Source organism: Monomorium pharaonis, chromosome 5, assembly GCF_013373865.1.
Source record: "Monomorium pharaonis isolate MP-MQ-018 chromosome 5, ASM1337386v2, whole genome shotgun sequence".
NCBI lineage: Eukaryota > Metazoa > Arthropoda > Insecta > Hymenoptera > Formicidae > Monomorium > Monomorium pharaonis.
This window is the reverse complement of record NC_050471.1, coordinates 15322818-15346698: the sequence shown is the minus strand read 5'-3', so window position 1 is coordinate 15346698 and position 23881 is coordinate 15322818. Positions and strand designations below refer to the sequence as shown.

Here is a 23881-nt window from a genome sequence, read left to right as displayed (position 1 = left end):
ATCTGGCAAATAAAGTTTTTTTATCAAATAGATTTCATCAATATATTAATATATCTTTTCTAATTAATGCTAATCACCAATCGTATGAATAACCAAAAATCGAATATATTATATATTATCTTACAAAGTGGACATTATAAGAAATGTAAGAAATAAAATAATTTATTATAGAATATTGTTTTTTATAATTTTGTAGAAAATTTTCCCACCAGGGAATACTGTGTAATAATTCTTTTTGATAATATCACGTTTAATATTATATTAGTACTTTTTCTGAATAGATTAATTACCCAATATTAATAAAATAATATAATAACTAACGTCGTATATTATATAATATATATAATATATAACTTGTCGTTTTCTAATAATTATCGAATCTTCATTGTTCAACAGTTCTATTGAAATTAATGCTTCATTAATATTCTAATTATCAATAGTAACATCACCAATAAGTATGCTGCATAGTTTGTACAGTATACTATTCCTCAATAGTAACACCAGTAGTAGTCACAGTTGTATGAAACTGATGGTCCAATAGTGTACCATTTGTCAATAATAACACTCATCAGTAGTCAGAATTTATGAAACTATTGGGCCAATAATATATTATTTGTCAATAGTAACACCTCCAGTAATCATATTTTATGAAACTAATGGATCAATAGTATACTATTTGTCAGTGGTGACTCCCTCAATAGTTACAGTTTATGGAACTATTGGATTAATAGTCGTATACTATTCGTCGTATAGCAACACCGCTAAAAGTGTACTCTTTGTCAGTAGTAAACTGTCAAAAGTTACTATTAACGTACTATTCAAATCTAATAATTACCATTGAAAGCTCAATAGTTACTATTGGATCTCAATAGTTTTTTTCATAACCCTAAGAGCAAAAAGTCGACTTTAAGTCAACTTAAAGTCGACTTCATCGAAACTTGACTTGGCCTGAAGTCGACTTTTTTAAGGACGAAAGTCGACTTTAAGTCGGCTTATAGTCGGCGAATGACCCCAAAAAACGTCGACTAAAAGTCGACTTCCTGTCATAACGAAAAGTTGACTTTCCGTCAATTTTAAACGTCAGATTTCAGTCACTTTCTATGCAGGGGATCTATTCGATCTGTACTGTCTACCGACAACTATCGGTGTCGTTGCACAGATATTTTATATGGCAAAAAGCCTGCACAACGACGCCGATAGTTGTCAGTAGCCGGTACAGAATAGGGCCCCAGATCGAAAATGCGGAAATTATAGATAGAAGTATATTTTTAAGGTTATGAGTAGATGTTTAACTCGTTCTGTCAAATATAAGGAAAAGTTTTCGGGATAATTCCCAAAACATCAAAGAAATAGAATTTGCTGCTTTATTATCGTGATTCTGAACCTCCTGTTTCAAACAAATCGTTATGGTGGTGATATTTTTATTCCTAAGTCATCTGCGATTTATGATAACTCAATAAATAATTTGGCAGACGTTTCGTTTTCCCATGCATTAGTAACTACGCCGATTTTCTTTTTCTTGTCCGTTCAAGCACGAAATCTTTTACGTCTAATGAATGACGCAGATTGAGCAATAGCACTGATAACACACAAGATATATGCGCTTCCCGACGCAGCCTTAGTCGTGACTTTTCTTCAACTTCTAGAAGTCGACTATTTAGAAGTCGACATTTAGTCGACTTCCTGTCAACTGTGCTCTTAAGGAAGGGTGATGCTAATAATTGATCCCAGCTAGCCAGGCCTGTTAAAATCACATATCGTGAAAGCTTTACAGCAAGGATTATTTCAATTTTGACAACAATTTTATGACAAGTAATTGTCTGTTGCTTTGTTTTCTAAAAGTTTTGAGCAAATTTACGGCAAAAGTTTTCATCACACGATACTGCAAATAACAGAGAAAGACTTGTACATAAATATTACGTATAGAAATTACAAGATTTGTTCCGACGCGATAAAATGCAAAATTTAAACAAATAACAGAGCAAACCTTGCTACACGACATGACAATAAATTTATGGCAGAAACAGGAAATCTTGTTAAGCACAGAATAACGGCAAATTAGTAGCAAGAACAAAATAAAACTTGCCGAGCATACTTTCGCAACAAAATTGCGACAAGGTGTGTCCGTAAACAGCTTAGTTTTTGTTGGCAAGGCTTGTCGCAAATAGTATGACGCACATTTTATGCAAATAACAGGGTTGCATTATTGGGTTTTAAATTTTATTTCTGACTTTACTATCTATCTCGAGATGGCGCATTTCTCGTGAAAAAGATTTACCTACTGGATTAATAAAAGGGGCTCGTTGAGAACAGAGAAACAAGTACGATTGCACCATTCACATTTGATATTGGACTAATTAGTCTAATATTTCAGTCTAATAATCATTTTTGTTGATCTAAATTTTTGTCCTGTTCTTGCCACAAATTTGCTATTATATTGTGCATAGCAAAGTTTGTCTTGTTTTTGCCACAAATTTGCTATCATGCTATGTTCAGCAAGGTTTGCTCTATTCTTGCCACAAATTTGCTATCATATTGTGTACAACAAGGTTTACCTTGTTCTTGCTGCAAATTTGTTGTTATGCTTTACTAGTAAATTTTACCCTGTTATTTGCATAAAATATACGTCATACTATTTACAACAAGCCTTGCCAGCAAAAGCTAAGCTTAATGCGGACACACCTTGTCATAATTTTGTTGCAAAGGTTTGCTCGAGTTTGCGGCAAACTTCGCGCAAAGTTTGCGTCATTTTGCTAGCTGGGATGTTTATAATTCTTTTAAAATTAATTATTTCTGTTAAATTAAAAACAAATCATAAATTTAACTATTATACATATAACAAGGTAAAATCTTTATATTTAGATATATTTATTGTATAATATTAAAATCATTACACTATTATGTACTGTGACGTGACAGCCGCAGGCTGCTGTCCGTCACAAGGGCCTTATTGGCCCCTACGCATTAACATTACCTGCGTCCTCCCGCTCGGGAGCGGACGCAAAAGTGTGTTTTTGTGTATGTGACGTCCCGTGTGTTGTCTGCTATTAATTGTTAAGATTTTTGCGAGCGCTGCATCGCGAGTGCGGCGGAAATTGGTGGCCACAGCGATCAGTCTTGTAATTTTTTGACGTCTCGTCGTGATGGAGAACATTTCCGGAGGTCACCAAGTGAGCGGACACCGAAGGAACAACGGAGACCCTCTTCGAGCAAGGGTCCACAGTAATACCGCCCTTGTCTTGCCTACAATTCTCATCACGTAGGAATTCCGATATTGCCGCCAAATCACGCTTTCAGAATCCAGCGAAGGCGCGCGAGGCCGATGTTCCGACGAGGCGCCTACGAATCCGATCCCGCGCTAGTCTCGGCGGAGATCACGACAATTTGACATCAGTGAACGCTTTCATCGAAGAGGAAATACCGCCCCGGTGGCGAAGAAGGCGCCCGGCCAGGAGGAAAGAATCTGCCAGAGGAAAGCGGCAGAAATTCCCGCGCACGGAGCCCAATAGTATCGACTACCGCGCCTGGATCGATCAGCCAGCGACGGCGTGCACGCCGCGCGCTGCGCGAAAATCGATTTTTGGAAAATCGACCAATAAGGGCCCGGAGTATCGGAGGCAAGGCGGGGCGCGTCGCCAAGCGGCTCCCGCGGGATCTAGGATTCCTCACTCGAGCTGTGGACGTTGTATTGTCTTGTGCGTGCGGTCCAGATCCCGAGCTGAGATATCATGTAAGAGGATGCAGGAGCTGGAAATCTCCCGATCCGGACGAGTCTGAGACGAAGGAGCCGGCTTGGTGAGACGAGCGTCGTAAATTGTAAAGCTACCGATTGAGCGACTCGCGAAAGAGTTACGGATTTATTACGATCTTGTGGTCATTAGATTAAAGTCGCGAGTTTATTAGTGTATCGTTCGCCCAATCGCGCCCGCCCGCGTGAGTTCGTTCCGCGCTGTTCGTGGCGTGTTCTAATTACGTTGCGTGTGCGTCCCGATCCGCAGCCGAGTCAATTGTGATTTCGTTCTATAGTTGTGTCGCGAGTTATTAACCGCGCTGTGAATTGTCGCGCATTTATGATTTATTGTTAGAAGAATTTGGTTTAATCTATCGCATCGATATCGCGAATCGTTGTTAATTGCGCTTTCGTCTGATTTATATTCTTGTCTTGTACTACTTTGTTGGCGAGCTCAGAATAATTATCGCGCATATTACTCGCAGGATCTTGTAACGTGCGGAGGAGCACGAACCCGCCGCGTGTCGCGTGGACTCGGAGTTACTGTTCGTTCCGATCGCTCTTGGCGACACTATTATTCCATCGAGAGTTTGGCGTCCATCAACGGCGCTGGATAAAAAGCGTAGACCCGTCGGAGAATTCCCGCGTACGTCAAATCATCCGTTACTTGAGTATCCCGTATTCGCGACATGTAATGTCAAGCGATCGTCAGCTTGTAACGCGCGCAGGTCACCATTGCCGCCCCATAGAGCCGTCTAATCCTGTATTACTTACTGTCAAATGTATTTGTTAATTTTATTGTTAAATTTATGTTGCTTCAATAGTCCTCTCGCCTTCCCGATTTCATCCACCCGCGCCGAACCTCCTCCTCTGCCATTTTAGAGCTGAGCAGCTGGATCGGAGCCGCTAACGCCCCGGTCGCCTAACAAGCGCCCGTCTTTTCCGCGATCTTATTAACGTAACGACAATTTGTGATTTGGTGTTTGTGAGTTTGTGGGTAAAAAAAAAAAATTGGATCCGGTTATAGAATATATTTTCTTTTATTATTTTTATTATTGTTCTCCCGCTTGTTTTCCTCTTTTAAGAGGTGGTGCTCCTTCGAGGGGCTTGAGAAGCCTTTTATAAGCTTCTATGGATCGAGGGGTCGCCTTGCCAGATAAGGCGAATTTCGGGAGCGACCCGACGAAGGCCTCGTCGCTTGTTATGCGGGGGCCTTGCCGCAGGGGTGGACGGGCCTGGCGGTCCACCTTTGCGGGACGCGTGGGAGCTCGTATAGGGGCGGTCCCTGGGGGTAGCCGGGGCGGCGGGCGCCTGAAGGGAGCGAGGTTTGGTGGTGGTGCGCTATGGCAGGTGGTGCCGGGGCCACTAGTCGGGTGCAGGGGGTAGGCTGTGGAGGCGGCAGCTCAAACGGGCCCGGTGATCCGTGGCGTCTCGGGGAGGCGTCGGGGGGCGGAGGTCGATCGAAGATGCGAGGATCGAACGTTCCAGCCTCGATGAGACGCCATTTTAACCGCTTGATCTGCCGCTTCCTTCCCCCTCGGCGAGACCGTGGCATGATGTCGCACTGTTTGGTTGTAAACCGATTTTATTAAAAGAACCCATGATCATATAAAAGACACGTGTCAGGCAGGTAAATTTTTTAATAAGCGAGTGTGGTAAGAGTCATGTAGTTTGTGTAATGTTCCTCTCTTTCTCTTTGTTAATATTTATTTCCCTTTCTTTTAGTTTTTAAGAAATATTTTAATCAGCGTAATTTAGATGAGAAACCGAGTCAATCTGCCTAGTTTGTAATAGTATGAGTCCGTGGGGATAAAGCGCCCAAATAGGCGAGCCCATTGCCCATGGAGTAGGGAGGGGAGTGTGGGGGATAAGCGCCCTAGTGGGCAGCCCGTACCATCCCACGGAGTGTAAGCTAGAGATCGACTCGGATTCTATTCTTAGCCGTCTTGTTCGGTTTTACACGGACGCGGACCAAGAGTACGTGAACAGAGAGAGAGAGAGAGAGATAGAGAGACAGAGAGAGATCAATGATAGTTATTGTTATTGTTCGCGTAGTTACTGCCTGCCACGTGGACGACGCGGTTCTTAGTGGTGCTTTTAGGAAATGAATTTAGGCCCAAAATAATAAAAAAAAGGGGGGGGAGAGTACCTTTTTTCTTTTGTGGGTACTTTTCGGATGCTAGTGAGAGGAAGAGCGTACAATTTTGCGACGAGGTGTAGAGAACGTGAGGGGGAAGCGCCCAGGGAGGGCACAGCAAATTCCACGCCAAGGAAAGATGGGGGCGTTTGTGACGGAGAGCGCTCTATGGGCTGCCCTGTGGTGCACAGTTAGGTGGAGGGACGACGTAGGGGGTAAAAAGCGCCTTAATAGGCGCCCGTTGTCCCCTGGACACCTCCTTACTTAAGCGCCCCGGTAGGCGCCCCTGGCTTGAAGTTCAGGGAGGAAGCAGGCGCCTGAATCGTAGCGCCCTGCTTCCAGGATGAGGATTCAGGGAAGTCGCTGTTTTCGCTTCAGAATATTTTAGGGAGCACCGAGGATGGTTTGCCCCGTATTTTTGCCCCACTTAATTTAATAATACAAGTAAGAAATTTCTTTTTAGTTACTAAGTATAATTTTTATTATAATTTTTATTAAATAATTATATTGAACATAAAAAAAAAAACTTTGTTTTAAATAAAGTAGAGTGAGCTTACATTTGATAATTTGTAAGAATGTATTTTACGGCGTTTTTGTAGACAAGGAAGATGTTACTTACGCACTGTTCGGTTCTTGTTAAATTCTATCAAGAATTTAATGGTCACAATGTCGTATACTTGGTAGTAGTCTTATTTGTAAGAGCACGAAGGCTAATAACACAGGCACACAAAAAAAAGAAGTGGTTGGTCCGGCGGACTAGACTAGTCAATCCTTATGTATTTTGACCCGCTGAATCCGAATCTAAGGTCAGAATTGCAAAGTTAGCTCGCATTTTCTAACCTCAAAAAAATTTTTTTTTTAAATATTGGTCCGGTGGGCCAGACTAGTTAATCCTTATGTATTTTGACCCGTTGAATCCGAATCCAAGGTCAGAATTGCAAAGTTAGCTCGCATTTCTTAACCTAAAAAAAATAAAAAATTTTTTTTAAATGTTGGTCCGGCAAACCAGACTAGTTTATTCTTATGTATTTTGACCCGCTGAATCCAAATCCAAGGTCAGAATTGCTGAATTGGCTTATTTTTTCCTAACCTCAAAAAAAAATTTTTTTTTAATGTTAGTCCGGCGGACCAGACTAGTCTATCCTTATGTATTTTGACCCGCTGAATCCAAATCCAAGGTCAGAATTGCTGAATTAGCTCATTTTTTCCTAATCTCAAAAAAAATTTTTTTTAGGTTAGGAAATGCGAGCTAACTTTGCAATTCTGACCTTGGATTCGGATTCAGCAGATCAAAATACATAAGAATTGACTAGTCTGGCCCACCGGACCAATATTTAAAAAAAAATTTTTTTTAAGGTTAGAAAATGCGAGCTAACTTTGCAATTCTGACCTTAGATTCGGATTCAGCGGGTCGAAATACATAAGGATTGACTAGTCTAGTCCGCCGGACCAACCACTTTTTTTTTTGTGTGTGCCTGTGTAATTATTACACGGATAGCACTTTCTTCCCGCAGAGTAACGTCTATGCCTACTGGCAGCGCGACTCGTTATATGAGCGAAAAATGCTCCTTCCTGAGGCTCTCGCGCTCCTTATATACCCCAAAACTAGGGGGTCCTAGGGGTACGCGGGTGTAGGGAAGCTCAAATCCATGGAAAATTCCGCGACAAATAGCTATTACTTTTGAATTTTCATAGTTTCTAATTTTTATTCGGATCATTATAAACTTCGGTCAAGAGGTAGCCAGGGTGGTTAGCGTTCGAATGCTTCCTTCGCCTTCCCCCTATCACCTCTGTGAGCGGAGCAATTAAACCGCATACCTTTGTAATTACTTTACTCATTCTATCTTACTCATACTTCCCGATTGGAATAGTGCTCGAGCTATTGCTATCCCACTTGGTACACGCGCTCCGCGGCTGGACCGACTCTTCGGTAGCGCGAGGGTATCACGCGTGAACCGCATGGTTGAAAAATATTCACATTATTCCAGGTTGTTAATAATGTGAAAGAGCTATAGCATGACTGCGACGGATTGCAGTATTATCAATTAGCAAGGGAGTTGAGGGGTGGCGGTTGCACCCTGTCGTTAATAGCAAATAGAAAGGCGACGAAAGAATATTACTCTTTTAATGAAATTTTTAACTATACGCGGTATGATTCGATGGATTTGAGCTTTAACAATTGAGGTAATAATTACGCACGTGATAACAATAAAATTAATAAAGAGTATAAGCGTAGGGTGTACGCGCTGATACCCCGCGCGTCTGATTTCGCGGGGAGGGGAGCGCTCGGTGAGACGGGTGCTCCGGCGGATCACGCGAGAGCGCGGTGCGCGACGTGAGATGAAATAGGTGAAAAATTTCATCGAACGTAACATGGTGTAAACAGAGTGGTACGCTTAACGTACCTGGCGCCCAACCGAATATTTGTGGAGAAAACTTTGCTAGAAAAGGTTGCTCCGACACCCGGGCGGCTAAGGGCCGCGACCAGGGACGGAGGCGAAGTTGGCCGTCGCTCGCGAGCACGGTTACAGTACATCGTAATAATATTTGTTTTTGTAATGTAAAAACATTTATTAATCTCTATAAATTAATAAATATTTCTATAAAATATTAATATATTTTAAGATTTTTTTTACTTCGCATAATGTTGAATATTTATTTGGAGTCCAATTCTCTCATTTCATATTAAGCACCCAAAGGGTATATCTTTCGTCATCTTTCAAAGGAAAATGGCACATTTTAAAATGTTTTAAAGATGAATTGGAACACCTTGGAGCTGCACACCCGGGCATTATTAATTTTTATTGTGTAACTCAATCTTGTCAAAATTGTTTACAATTTGACTAACAAGGGAAGTATCACAAGTGTTCGACGCCAATTTGATTTTCCTTGAAATATGTTGTCAAACACACAAATCTAAGAGACACGTATTTTTTTTTATGAGCGGAGTTTTATGTTTAGAGGGTGAAACACCCCTTTGAAAAAAAACAATTTTATTCTTTCGGAGCGAATATCATCGGAAGTATAAAAGATAGATAAAATTTTTTTAAATAAAAGTTGTACGGTTTTAAAAGTACTCTAAATTTTTAAAAAAAATTTTTTTTTAAATTTTTTTGTTTAACAAAACACCCCCCACCATTATTTTTTTTAAATTAAAAAAAAATTTTTTTGCTATATTAAAAGATTTCTTTTTTCTAAATTCAACCATGTATATTAAAGTTATGTTACGAAATATCATTTTTGAGAATTAATTATAAAGATTTCCGTATATAAGCTATCCGTGCTCATGTACGCAAATAATTATCGTCTAAACAAGATTATACACAATTTTGATAAGATATATAATAGAAATCTATATAATTGATTTTAGCATCACAAATTATAAATTATAAATAATATTAATAATTATAATGGTTTTTATTACTTTTTTTTTAAATTAGTAAATTTTTTTATTTTACTAATTTCTGTACATTATTTCTTTATATCTTGTGATTATTTTCTTAAAGCTATTTTTGGTCTTATGCTTTTATATTTTGTTTATTTACATAATAAGATTGTGATTTACATCATCACAATCATTTCTAAATATTTATTAATAAAATAATTTTTAAATATTTATACAATAAATTTATACATTTTGTATTGTATCATTTACTCATTATACTCATTGCAATAATGATACTCAACGAAGAAATGTTTTAAACATAATGATTTTTTGCACCATGAACATTTTACTATAGCTACATTATTGCAACCTTCGATATCACATGTTGTTGAAGTATCATCCAAACTAAATTCTACTGGATTTTTCAATTTCTGTAGTCTTTCGTTCGTATAACCACTTTTAAACCACGAATATTTAAATAAGTTACGATATCGCAGGGATGACAATTGATTATGTATCAAAGATTGCAATTTTATTATATTATTTCGTTCATGCAAATTTATATCACATTCCAATAATAAAACTATATCTGAAAATCTTTTAGCAAAATTTTTCCAAATTCTAAATCCGTAAACATCTAATGGTTGTATTTTTCCTGTAGTACCTTTCGGTATAATCATAGTAGTAATATGTTTATCTAGAGGTGTTAAATTCGAAATGATATTGGGACAATGTCCGGTCCATGAATCGATAAGAAGAACGCTATTAGAACCAATGTTTGGAAAATAAGCTTTTTCTAACCACATTTTAAAATGATCTGTAACAAATATAAATTAATTTAATAACTTTCTTATGATTGTTATTAGATTGTTAAATTAAATATAAAATTTCATAAAGATGATAATTGATTATGTATCAGAGATTAATTTTATTATATAATTTTATGTAATTGTTTATCCAAATTTATATATTTTTTTAATTATCAATATTTAAAAATCTAAAAGCTTATAAAAGGAAATTTATATTACCTGATGTCATTTTACCAGATTTCGATGCTTTTACAATAACATTTGTTAGTTTAAATAAAGTTTCTTGTACTCTTGGTCCAAATTCGCCGTTAGCTTCTTTCAAAACAATAAATAAAGGTGACAGAAAATTACCATTACATGATATTATTGGTTGTATTGTGTATGAATGGGTTGTTCATGACACAGATTGTACGATACGCTCTACTTTTTTTATTCCTTTAGGAGACAATGATCTTCCAGAATGTATTTCTAATTAAAAACCACTTTGATCAGAATTATAAACATTTTCTGCTCCAAACTGTTCAATAAGTGGTTTCACTGTTTTAAAAAAATTATTTGCTGAGTTTTGTAAATCAATAGAATCTTCCACTGTTCTTTTAGTTACAAACTTCGTAACTTTTCTTGAAACAATTCGATGGGATTTCTTGAATCTTGATATCCAGCTGTGAGATGCTTTAAATATAGGAATTACATTTCCTATTTCTTCTTGAGCTTGTAAAGCCCATCTTTTTAAATCGATATCATGAACCATAAATCCTGATTCAATAGCTGCAGTAAATTTATCATGTGTAAATTTGGAGATATAAGATAATTTTTCCAAACGATTTCCAGTTGATTGTAGTTGTTCTTCCCATCGTCTTAACTGACGTTCAGATGAAACTCTTTTAAATTTACTTTGTACTGATTTTAGAGAACGATGCCTTTTTCTGTGGTTAATTTCTTTATTATCGTCTAAATTCCGCCAATATTCAACAGCTCGTCTTTTATAAGTACTGTCAAAATTTACTTCACTGTTTGAACACTGTAGATGAGAATTTAAATTATCTTCACTCCATGCTTCTTCGTCATCTTCAATTATTTCGAAACTGTGTAATTTATAAGGTTCTTGATAATCGAGATAGGTTTCTTCCATCACTTCCAATCCATTATAGTGAAAAATGCTATCTAGCAATAATTTTTGTATGTCTTCTTTTAATTGTATTTCTGCTTCAGTTACTGGCGTTTCGGTTAGATATATTGAACTTATAGATGCCAATAAAAGTCTAACAACATTAAACGGATTGAGAATCATTTGTAAAGATGTTAAACTTTGCTTTGTATTATAATTTAAAATCAATTTAACAAATTGCACACATATGATTATTACAAAACGATTGCACTGATTGAACGTAAGACTGCTACATGACTATATTTACACTGTCAATTTATACTTATCTTGAGTGTACACGTAAGCCTAATAAGAGATAAAGATTAATTATATTTGATGAAAACATTTTAATTGAAACATGTAATTCATCACGTTCTTGATATGAGGGATACGTGACTTTTAGTTTATTATATATATATAGCAATAATTTTTGTACGTTTTCTTTTATATATATAATGAATTAAAAGTCACGTATCCCTCATATCAAGAACGTGATGAATTAAATGTTTTCAATTAATATGTTTTCATCAAATTTAATTAATCTTTATCTCTTATTAGACTTACATGTATATTCAAGATAAGTATAAATCACGTGTTTTCAATTAAAATGTGTGTGCAATTTGTTAAATCGTTTTTAAATTATAATACAAAGCGCATATGAGCACGGATAGCTTATATACGGAAATCTTTATAATTAATTCTCAAAAAAGATATTTCGTAACATAACTGTAATATACGTGGTTAAATTTAGAAAAAAGAAATCCTTTAATATAGCAAAAATTTTTTTTTAATTTAAAAAAAAAATAATGGTGGGGGGTGTTTTGTTAAACAAAAAAATTAAAAAAAAATTTTTTTTTTACAAATTTAAAATACTCTTGAAACCGTACAACTTTTATTAAAAAAATTTTTTTTTATCTTTTATACTTCCGATGATATTCGCTCCGAAAGAAAAAAATTGTTTTTTTTCAAAGGGGTGTTTCACCCTCTAAACATGAAACTCCGCTCATAAAAAAAAATACGTGTCTCTTAGATTTGTGTGTTTGACAACGTATTTCAAGGAAAATCAAATTGGCGTCGGACACTTGTGATACTTCCCTTGTAAGAAGGTTATAGTAAGTTAGATAATATATATCATTATCATGACTTATTAATTAAATTATTTATTTATTTATTTAAATATACATATATAATATTGTTAAATATGTACAAAATATAATGCTGAATAGTATATTGGCTGTTTAAACTTTTGATCTAAATTATTATTTTTTTTTACAAATATTATGTTTAAAATTCGCGATTGTTTGACTGTTTACATATGGCGGATGGAGACAACCAATCAAAAATCGTCATCACATTGTCCTAACTCTTCTTAAAGGAACTCTAGCCTAGCCCGATAGATACTGCCATCTGACGCGACGGCGCGAGCTCAATACATACTGAATCCCGAACACTTATATTCTCCTATAAGCGCATAATATTATTTAATATTTTAAGTATATTCTTAGAATATTAAATGTACACTTAATATTCTAAGAATATACTTAAAATATTACATAATATTAAATAATATTATGCGCTTATAGGATCCTTTGGAATTGAGAAACATTTCTGAAGAGAAATATTTCTGAGAGTATCCAATCAAATACCCCTGTCGAGCTGGCCCCCCCCACCATGCAAAAATAAAAAAACGAATAACGCAAAATTATGAGCTATTTAGTTGACGTCGACTCAGCCTCCCTGTTTGTGCGTGCGTAGGGTAAACGCGATCGCACGGAGAGAATGCCGGGATCCGTCCCGATAGAGACGCGAAGCGAGTGGTCAGGAATGCGGTAGGTTCACGGGGGGTGATAGGAAGAAAAGGGAGGCGATGGTGTCACTCACACGTTAATTATTTATTAACAAACGGACGTTCGGAGCGAGGGGCGAACCGTATCTTTTACAACCTTACGGAAATCTTGACACGTCCCGATATTACGCTGTCTGTAATCGACGCGGAAATCTTGAAGAGCCTCTAGATCGAAGCTCTCGCGAAATCTTGCGCGCGATCCGACGGAGATCTTGTGCACGAGGTAGAGGACGTTCGCGGGAAAGATACGGCCACCCGCGCATTAACGCACTCACACATTCACACGAATACTCGAACGTAAAAATTAATTGACATAGTCGCCGAATTATGGATGGAATGGAAGTGAATCCCCGCAGCTAGGATCGGCGGATGACGCGAGAGATCTGCGGGACGATCTAATGTCGGTGCCGGGCTACGAGAGACTGACGAATTTTTTGTCTTAATTACGATCGCGGAGGCGAAAAAAGTGGCGGTAAGGGAACGGATCTCGAAACTTATTTGGGCATTGATTTGGACGTGCCTTTTTTTGGGCATGTTTATTTGCATAATTACTACGATGCGAAAAAACGAAACACGCGCGCGGGAAGAGCTAGTGACAGCGCCGCGCGATCAGGTGCATCGAAGAAATGAACTACAAGGAGCTCGATGGCTGTCAGCAGCTCCCACTACTCGCGGATAAAACAGAGCAAAAAAAAAGGAAATGTTAAAATTCTAAAGGAACTGTTATAGTCTCGAACACTCCCCACCACATAAAAATTAAAATACCGAATCGATCATGGGGGGAGAATTATGAGCTTTTTATGAGTTTTTAAGCTGATATAGTTAAAATTATTGAGCTCATTTCTTTAACCCCCAAACAACCTCTTAACAATTGTAACTTGAAAAAATATTAGAAAAAATAATGAAACCTATTAAGAATTATCTTAAGAATGTAACGTACAAAATTCCAAAGATTAACCCTTACAATGCATACATTTCGATCTTTGAGTTGCAACCCCTTTACGATAAAATCGCCCCAAACCTCCCAAGTACAGAAGAGGACTGTACTTAAAATTACGCAAATTATTTATTTTACAACTAAATAGCGTTTGTTCATTTACGAGTTCGCGAAATACGTACGTTTCGATTTTTGAGCTGCAATCCCTTTACGAGAAATCATTCTAAACCTCTCCAGTACAAGAGAGAACTGTACTTAAAATCACGCAGACTATTCACTTCATAACTAAATATTGTTTGCCCATTTAAGAGATCGCGAAATACATACGTTGCGATTTTTGAGCTGCAACCCCTTCACGAGAAAATCACTCCAAACCTCCCCAACACAAGAGAGAACTATACTTAAAATGAAGGAAATTATTTCTTTTATAACTAAATATTGTTTGTCCATTTACGAGCTCGCGAAATACGTATGTTTCGATTTTTGAGCTGCAACCCTTTTACGAGTAAATTACTCCAAACCTCTTTAACACAAGAGAGAATTATATTTAAAATGAGGGAAATTATTTCTTTTATAAGTAAATATCGTTTGTCGATTTACGAGCTTGTAAAATGTGCATTTCGATTTTCGATTTTCGTTTTCGATACCTTTTTTCTTAAATAAACTAGTTTTAATACGAAAACGATGATTTACAATGAGGGTGTGTATAGAATGTGGTTGCTTTTGTTCTGTTTCTTTTATTATCATTGTTCATATCGCCCTGTCGATCAAATGATGTGTTACGTCCAGTCTTATGGGATTTTAATTCTTTTATTCTGTAGGAAGGATATTTCAGGAAAAACTGGTAAGGCAGGGAAGGAGACTTACCATTCTCAATGGCACGCAAAAGAGAGAGGGTAGGTGCCTCGGGTCGAACGCACTTTTTGTGACTCGAAATGTAGGTCAACATGCCGATAGGGCCCGCTATAACCCGTTTCAAATCGTACGTCCGTCGGTCCAAGTTTTGAGTCAACGAATTGAATCGCTTTAACTCGGGATCGGACCTGGTGCTATCTTTGTTCGGAATGAGGGGAGGTTGTGGAGATTAAATAAACGATGGCATTACTTAAAAATTAAAAATATTCTAGCATTAAATTTACAAATAAAGCTGAAGTCCTTATAATTTAAACAATTTTATATATATATATATCTTTAACATGTGTTCGGTTTGATTAATACAGTTTTTAAATACATGTATTGATTTTATATTTAAGTTAAAATTTGATTATTAAAAAATTTTACAAATGTGATTCGGAGGAAGATAGGAAAGATGATCTTTGTCATTTTAAAATATTTTATTTCGCTTTGTTATACGAGCTCCACTATAATAACAGTGGATGGGGGGAAGAAGTTATAGAAAAAGTCTGTGGGAACGGCAAAAGGATCATAATAGTGAGAAGTGAAGACAAGGGTTGGATCTGAGGGAACGAGTGCGGATACTATGTCGAGTAAAACTTCCGTATCTATGGTTTCTGAGTTAACTGTAAAATCGCGGTAATGTTGAAGTAATGGGTCTGTTTTTAACGGAAATTGCTCTAGTATTTCTATTAATAACGTCTGAGTACCGTCATAGTGGTAATAACGCGGCCGGGGTGGAACTCGATCAAATTCATCTATTATTTCTAGTGATGGTGCAGGAGAAAGTGGAGATGGAATGTCTTCGGATTCTGGGGAACTAATCGGGGAGTATGATGGAAAAGCATGAGAGGAGGGAGAGCGAGCTTGAGATTCGCATATTGGTTCGTGTAAATGAGTATGAACTTGAGATTCGCACATGGGAGCCTCAGGTTCGTGTGAATATGTATAAACTTGAGATTCGCACACGGGAGCCTCAGGTTCGTGCGAATGTGTATAAACTTGAGATTCGCACACGGGAGCCTCAGGTTCGTGTGAATGTGTATGAAGTTGCGGTGAATTTAAATCTAAGAGAAGTTGTGCCCTCCTGGTTCTCCTCCGACGATTCTGTTTTTCGTTTGACCGATTGATTTTGTGGGTGGATTGATTAACCACTACAATTTAAATTAGAGTTTACGCAACGAGAATTTAGAAGTAGAAGGTTAAACTATTCAGACTTACTACTTGCTGTTTTCTTAAGAGAAGAGTTGGAGGTTGCGGCAAGCCGGTCGGGTCGTCTGGTTCTAATTGGAGTCAATCAAGGTCGGGTCGTCAGACTCGGAGTTCCCGATGGTGGATGAGTCACTTGGAACCAGTCTAAGGTTGAGTCGGGGTGGATGGGAGTCGACTCGTCAAGGGCCTTTAGTCCCAGAGGTGTTGAAGGTTTTCTCACTTTTGGTAGAGTTCACTTAACTGTGCACTAACAACCGGACTCAGCGAGATGCAGACTTAGGCGGACTCGGTCTCCCGGTATAAGGCAAAAGCAAAAGAGCTGCTCGCGGTCTTTGGGATCGCGATTATGTAGGAAATTTTCCGAAGGGAAGGGTTGGAGTGTAGGCGGTCTCATTTTTGGATTGGTAGGCCCTTCCAAAAATACCAAACTTGTCTATTGGAAAATTCGTCTGGGTTACTGATTGCTTAGATGACCAATCACTGGCTCATCTCTCCTGGTCTCCGCCCGAATTACTTTTGGTTTTGAGTATAGAGGAGGGAGGTTTACAATTTTCGTTTTCTTATCTAAGGATCAGGCGACAGAAAAAAAAGGAATTTATATTTGTCTGTAAATTATTTGTAGAGAGTTGCACCCTCGGTTGTTAGTTCAACCCAAACCGCGTTTTTGCTTGAGTAATAAATTTCATAGTTCTGGAAATCCTTTGTCTGATATATTTCAAATATTTTCCTTTTCAAGTTTCGATATTTCCCCTTTTTTTCTGTCTTTACGTTAGGTATCGATCTAAGGCATTGTTGAGCATGGTCCGGTAATAAAGATAGTTGTTACGATACTTCTTATTCTAAATTCAACATTCCTTTAGACTTAGAAGGAATTGAATCATATCTGACGGACGTTTTTAGAAATTATTTATGGATGGAAACTAGAGTCCTCGTTTGATGGTTGTACTTTTGATTTATGTATTTGTTGTTCTTTAGAAATAAAATTTTAAATTATCGCTATATCTCACAAACTTGTGACAATAAAGCGATCCTATGCAAACATTCTTACTATAATCAACCGTCAGAATATTATTTCTCTTATTTAGCTATTTTTTTTAGAAGGGTCAGCGATAGAGAAAAACGTTAAGTCTACTGGACGTAACAGATGTGTCGCCGCGCGTATTTGGCTCTGGACTCGCAGCGCGATATGACTATGGTGCGGATCTTTTATCGCATAGGAAAAATCGTGGAGAAATAAAAAGACAAAAAACAATTTAAGAAATAACTATCCGCTTTTTTCTGTTTTATTTGTATTGCACGCCGTGGCTTTTCGCTTGCAACAAAGGATCCGCCGTCTTATCATGTCGCGTCGCGGCTTTTCGTGCGCGTACGGGTTCAAATACTCCGCATATCTTTGGATCTGTCGCTAATACCTTTTGATCTATCTCTACGTATATAAGGATTTCCATAAACTCGGACATCAGTCGAACCAATGAGCTTACATCGTTCGTTACGTCGTTTCGCTAAGTCTTGAGTCGTGTTTAGCTGACAGATTTTGCACGACATTTATTAATTGTCGCAATATGTCACGTCAACAAGGAAGACCACGTATATTGGACCTTATCAACCGTACTATTTTTAGCTATGCGAAGAAAATTGTGACAAATCAGAATAAAATTATATCAAAGTATGACCAAATTTGGATAACGATAGCGATGTTACGTCCGGCCGATTTTTCGCGCCGGCCGTCACGATCTAAGCAAGGATCGTGCCTTGCGATGACGCGTTGCCGTGGTAAAGGCCATTGCACGTAAAAAAGTTTTAGTCGTAATCGTAAGGCCGTAGTTGTAATATTTGCTGTTCATTCTTAATAACTTGATATTTAACGCATGCGTTAATTTTATAGAAGTTAGAATCTTGTAATCATGCGTGTTTAATGTTGATTCTGTAAAATTATAAATTGTAGGTCATAGACAAAACTGTTTAATGAGAGTATTTACTAAATTCACTACTTAATCAGCTATAATAAATTACTTGAGTAAAGTATAACGGTATATATAATCATATAGATTACACTAAATAATGAACGTAAGTAATTTTGCAATTATATGATGAAGATATTACATGTAACATTTCAAAGCTATGCACATTAGTTTTTAATATTCGTTTTCAAAATAAATATACCCTTAAATTTTACAGAATATTGATGAAGTTGTCATATTTGGATTTCTTCAATTAAGTAATATGTATATGATTTTGAGGAAAAAACGTAAATGTAAACGATGGGGAAATAGACAGTGGCTGGTGAAACCAATAAATCAACGTCGAATGCTTCAAGGTGACTTTCTTATCTTTTTCAAGAGATGAAAATGGACCCGGATTTATTTTTTCCGCTATACTAGAATGGACGTGAATACATTTTCATTGTTATTAACAATGCTTTTACCTTATTTATCCAAAAAAAGTAAAAGAGCTTTGTCACCTGAGCAACGTCTTGCAATCACACTCAGATATAATTCTCTTTACTGACATATTGCTAACAGATTGATGATAATTAAATTTTTGAAATATTTTTTGGCAAATATTTTAAACATAGATCGATATTCATTATTTAATCTCGTATTTTATTTACATTTTTTAAGAATATTGTAAGTTTATTTTTAGATAGATACTATATGTTATTTTATTAGCAAAAGAATAAAAATAAATTTAAAGCAAATCTTAAATATAAGATCAGACTATGAATACCGACAGTAGTAAAAATTTTAATAGTAATATATATATATATATATAACAAATTTTTACGTAGATTTAAACGACTCACTTTTAAATATCTATGATTCCTCCTCATTTTCAACTTCTGCAATATTGGATTCTACAGCATTGACTTGTTCATTTTCATATGCATCATCCCAAAAATGTCGAGCTGTTCTAGGTTGTCGCTGTCGGTTACGCAATATGCGAATACTTGTGCGATGCCGCTGTTTGGCTGAACGCAAAGCTTCTCTCGTTATATTTTGAAATTCAGCTCTACTCGGCTTACAAAAATAATTATTATAACACACAGAATCTAAAAAAAATACAATTAAAATTTATGTAATAATTATATCAGCAACATCTTATATAACGAGAATATGTATATTTATGAGAATGTAAGAGGGGAGTAGTGGATCAAATTTTAAAGTAAAGTAAAAATACCAATATCTCCTCTACGTGTACAGTTAAATCTTATTAATTCAAATCTTAAGAATATAAAAAATAAGTCAAATTTTTAAGTGTTTTGAGTTATCAAGTTTTGAATTATACAAGTACAAAAAAAGATTCAATAATGTACAAAATTAGTACATTATTTCTAACCGACTGTAATATGTTAAAACATATCAATGAGTTGTAAATCGCCTAACGGTTTGCATCGGATCTTAGTAATGGATATACTTGAGATTTAAAACTATTTTTCTAGAAACTAATTTTAATCGAGAAAGATTTCTCTATTACATAATTTATATTCAAGCATATGCACACACCATATATCGCCATTATTATACGTGTATTGTATAATGGATGCACGCCTTCTTTACGGCCAAACCAAGTATATTTTACTGTCACGCAATCTTTCACAGCTTCTTTGAAGCACAAATTAATATCTTCTTTAAGAGTAAAGCCTCCCACATGATGAAAATAGCTTACCTGTATAAAAGAATAATGTGCTTATTATAAACTTATATACTTCTATCTTAAGAACAAAAATATATTAGTTTTTTTCAATGTACCACTTCTTTATACGTTTTTTCGTTAACGTTTTCAAATTCCACCATCTCTTCCACTGTTGCAATAGGCAATAAAGCGGGTTTCTGTGGTACTTTACATTTGTCATCTTTATTTTTAATGCATTTTAGCATTTGCTCCATTACATTGTGTAATTTTCTACAAGTATATAAATACATATTGTATACACAATGACAAAAGCTTATAGTTAGTTATTTAGGAAGTGATAAAATTGCTAGTTTTTAAATAATTAACAGTATCACAAATAATTAGAAAGAACCACGTGTGTTTTGTCTCAATACATATATTCTCTGTCGAATTTATATATTTATTTATAGAAGCACTTTTAAATCAGAAAAGAGATAAATATAGCATTCTGAACATCTAGTAAAGAAAAGTTACTATATATTGAACTTTATCTACTGAAATCGTTATTAATAGTTAAAACTTATTTCAAGACCATTTAATCAAGTAATATGTTAAAATGTTAAAATGATTTTATGGTTGGTGACATCATAAATGTAAGATTTGACTCTGAATATCGACTTGATGTTTACTGATGTTACTAATAATTATAATAATTATAATATATTTTAGTTATTACTAATAATTATCTAATAATTATCTAATAGTTTCTAATTTATAAACTCAATTATAATAATTATCACTTTTATTTAAAATAATTATAAAGTTTATTGTTATTTATTTTGTTTAATATATTAACATAGTATATTATCACTTAACTGTGATTCCTTTAATTTAACATTCACAAGGCTAAGCACTATTACATCTTTATTGTTCATAAAATATTAAATAAAGATAAATAATGCCTACAAGCATTGTAAGCGCCAAAGAATACGCAGCCTTCATGATCAGTAGTAGAGACAGGAAAATATATTGACGTGTAGAATAGACTGCTGATTGCAATGGAAGGGGAAACAAAATATACAGAAACACACAAGTTAATGTCTTTCTAGTAAAGATATGAAACGTTTAATTGGTTTCTGTAATCTCTAAAATGTAACTAGTTGTAGTGCATGCGCTGGCGCTACGAGCAATCGCCTCGAGACGTTGGTCTCAAACCAGGCAATAGTCCTTGACAATAGAGGTTTGCTGTATCACAGTATTGTTACCTATTAATAAACGCTTTCTATTTATATCACAAGTACTTAAATAAAAGTATCCTGAAGAATATATAACATAAAAGAAATTGAACGTTACCTCTATACATGCTTTAATTGCTTCTTCCATTACAATCAATAATTTACTGTACGTGTTGATAAAAAAATCCCATATTGCATTTTATATGACATTTTACAACCAGTAGTAGAAGCTCAATTGAAAAAATCGTCGAATCTGGCAGTTCTGTGCAGATACCTTGTATAAAGAGGAGTTATAATGTGTTCCATTTAATGCTCATAACGCTCGTGAGTGTCTTTGTTTAATATTTCATACAACAAGGATAAAATGATTTCGCGATCGTTGCAAACGTTAAGTGGAACGCACTTAGTAATATCTAATTAACATATAGAATGTGTTTACCATATACATCCCAGACGGCACACAATACTTATGATAAATATTTATAAATATTTTTTTCTATTTATCTTTAAAGATTTATTTTTTAAACTAATATTCTATTAATATCTATTTATTTTTTAAAATATTATATAAATAACATATTTTATATACATAAAGGAAAAATCTTTATTCAACACATTATTAAAATGTACACTAAATATTTTATAATATATTTATGGTAAATAAAAAATAAGGATTTGTAGTAATATTTTTACCTTATTTATCCAAAAAAAGTAAAAGAGCTTTGTCACCTGAGCAACGTCTTGCAATCACACTCAGATATAATTCTCTTCACTGACATATTGCTAACAGATTGATAATAATTAAATTTTTGAAATATTTTTTGGCAAGAATATGTAAATTAAAATAAAGAAATTTCTTAATCAATAAATGTGATAAAAAATAAAAAACTTAATCTGATTAAATTATCATTTTAGTTATCATGCTATTTTAGATATCTTGCTATAGGCGACCAAATGCTACCGATAGCCTTAACTTATCGTGTTGGCGAATCAACAGCACATGCTGTTATAAAAGAAACATGTACAGCAATAATTACAGCATTATCACCTTTGCATATTTGTGTATTCCAAATGAAAATGAATGGATAGATATTTGTGAAGGATATTTAGAAAATTGGAATTTTCCTAACTGCGTTGGTGCATTAGACGGCAAACATGTCCTAATTCAAGCGCCACCAAATTCTGGCAGCATGTATTATAACTACAAAAAAACCTTCAGTATAGTACTACTACCTGCGTGTGATTATAAATATAAATTTACCTTAATAGATGTAGGTTCTTATGGTAGTAAATCTGATAGTGGAGTTTTTACTCGTTCTAATATGTCAACTTCGCTTCGAAATAACACTTTGCATTTGCCAAAAGGTACTGCAAAATTACCTGGTTCTAATTTACAAAGTCCATGTTTTTTTGTTGCCTTTCCTCTTACAGAAAATATAATGAAACCATATTCACAAAGACATCTTTCTGTTAAAGAATTTTAATTACAGACTTTCCCGGGCTAGATGTACTATTGAAAACGCTTTCGGAATCTTAACGGCTCGGTGAAGAATTTTTCGAAAATCCATTGCTGTTAATCCTTGTACTGTAGACAATATAATTGTAAGTGCTATCTGTCTTCATAATTTCCTAAAAACAATTAATGACAAACAATGTTCAGTTAAGAAAATTTATTGTCCACCAAATTGTGAAGATAAAAATGGTAATTTGATACCAGGAACTTGGAGATTTGGCGAAAAGATCAATATGCAAGCTATAAGAAAAATGCCTCCTTGTCGAGCTATACAAAAAGCATTTGAACAACGAAACAATTTGGCTGACTATTTTTTAACTTCAGAAGGCGAAGTGCCATGGCAATGTGAATACATTGAAAGAGGACGACATGCTACTTAAATTTTAAAGAGCAAAAATTTTATTATACGTTACATTTATTTCATTAATTGCTATAGACAATATATTAATATTAAATTATATTATTTCACTCTAATTTTATAATACTGCATTATATTATATTATTTATATTAGAATTATAAAACAAAATATAATAAACATTATACTTACGAATTTGAAGTATTTATTAGTTAAAACATTGTAATGTAAAAGGCATATTTTATTAAAAAATTATTTATTAAAATATAGTCTGCGCATAAAATGATTATCTTTTATTTTTAATAGAAAATTGGATGCAATATATTTTGTCATAATATTATAATAATATAATATTGACTTTGATAATATAACTTAATTAACTAATAAAAACTATTAATTAATAAAAATGGTAATTTGATACCAGGAACTTGGAGATTTGGCAAAAAGATCAATATGCAAGCTATAAGAAAAATGCCTCCTTGTCGAGCTACACAAAAACCATTTGAACAAAGAAACAATTTGGCTGACTACTTCTTAACTTCAGAAGACGAAGTGCCATGGCAATGCGAATATATTGAAAGAGAACGACATGCTACTTAAATTTTAACGAGCAAATTATAACAAAATATTATTAATTGTTAGAAACTTTTCAAAAATAATTTTTAAATATTTTTATAACTTAATATATAGATCTAGATAGCTATTTACCTTAATGATTAAATTCGTTTAATAAAATATAAAGCTATAAACTCTTTGATATGCATGTTAAACTAAATTATAAAATAATACTAGAACACAACATTGCGCGCGCTTCGCGCGCGCCACTTAGCATTTTTATATTGAACATTGCACTTATTCTTCTTCTGTAATATTACTCTCACACACTTTATCATATTTAATGCCCTTCTCTATCTCACGCTCCCTCATTCTCCCTTTCCCCCTCTCTAAATTATTAATTATATTATTAATTATATTAATTATATTATTTTCATATTGTTCAATATTACTCTTACACACACTTTACTTTTTATTAATCCTCTTCTATATCTCTCACGCTCTCTCATTCTC

General features: G+C 35.0%; 3 protein-coding genes across 5 annotated transcripts in view; 1 reads left to right on the top strand and 2 right to left on the bottom strand.

Moving 5' to 3' along the window:
- Positions 1-9069: 9069 nt before the first annotated feature.
- LOC118645688 overlaps positions 9070-23881 on the bottom strand; it is an 18638-nt gene continuing 3826 nt past the window's right edge. The window contains exons 1-2 of one of the 3 annotated variants that reach the window (XR_004963371.1): positions 10281-12020; positions 9070-10069 (exon numbers count right to left, since the gene is read on the bottom strand). Coding sequence is in view for 2 of the 3 variants with exons in the window: in XM_036287310.1 (XP_036143203.1) it covers positions 10534-11193 (660 nt within the window). In the remaining variant the exon portion in view is untranslated. Of the gene's footprint in view, positions 10070-10177; positions 12021-23881 lie in introns of those variants that run through there. The other 2 variants (XM_036287311.1, XM_036287310.1) reach the window with 2 other exon arrangements.
- On the bottom strand, positions 18831-21421 carry LOC118645689. The gene is made up of 5 exons (XM_036287312.1): positions 21063-21421; positions 20586-20974; positions 19847-20000; positions 19601-19763; positions 18831-19146 (listed from the first exon to the last, which is right to left on the bottom strand). Exons 2-5 carry the CDS (start codon positions 20642-20644, stop codon positions 18911-18913), a joined length of 612 nt encoding a protein of 203 aa, XP_036143205.1. The 5' UTR covers positions 20645-20974; positions 21063-21421; the 3' UTR covers positions 18831-18910.
- On the top strand, positions 21878-22833 carry LOC118645690. The gene has a single exon (XM_036287313.1). It carries the CDS (start codon positions 21964-21966, stop codon positions 22426-22428), a length of 465 nt encoding a protein of 154 aa, XP_036143206.1. The 5' UTR covers positions 21878-21963; the 3' UTR covers positions 22429-22833.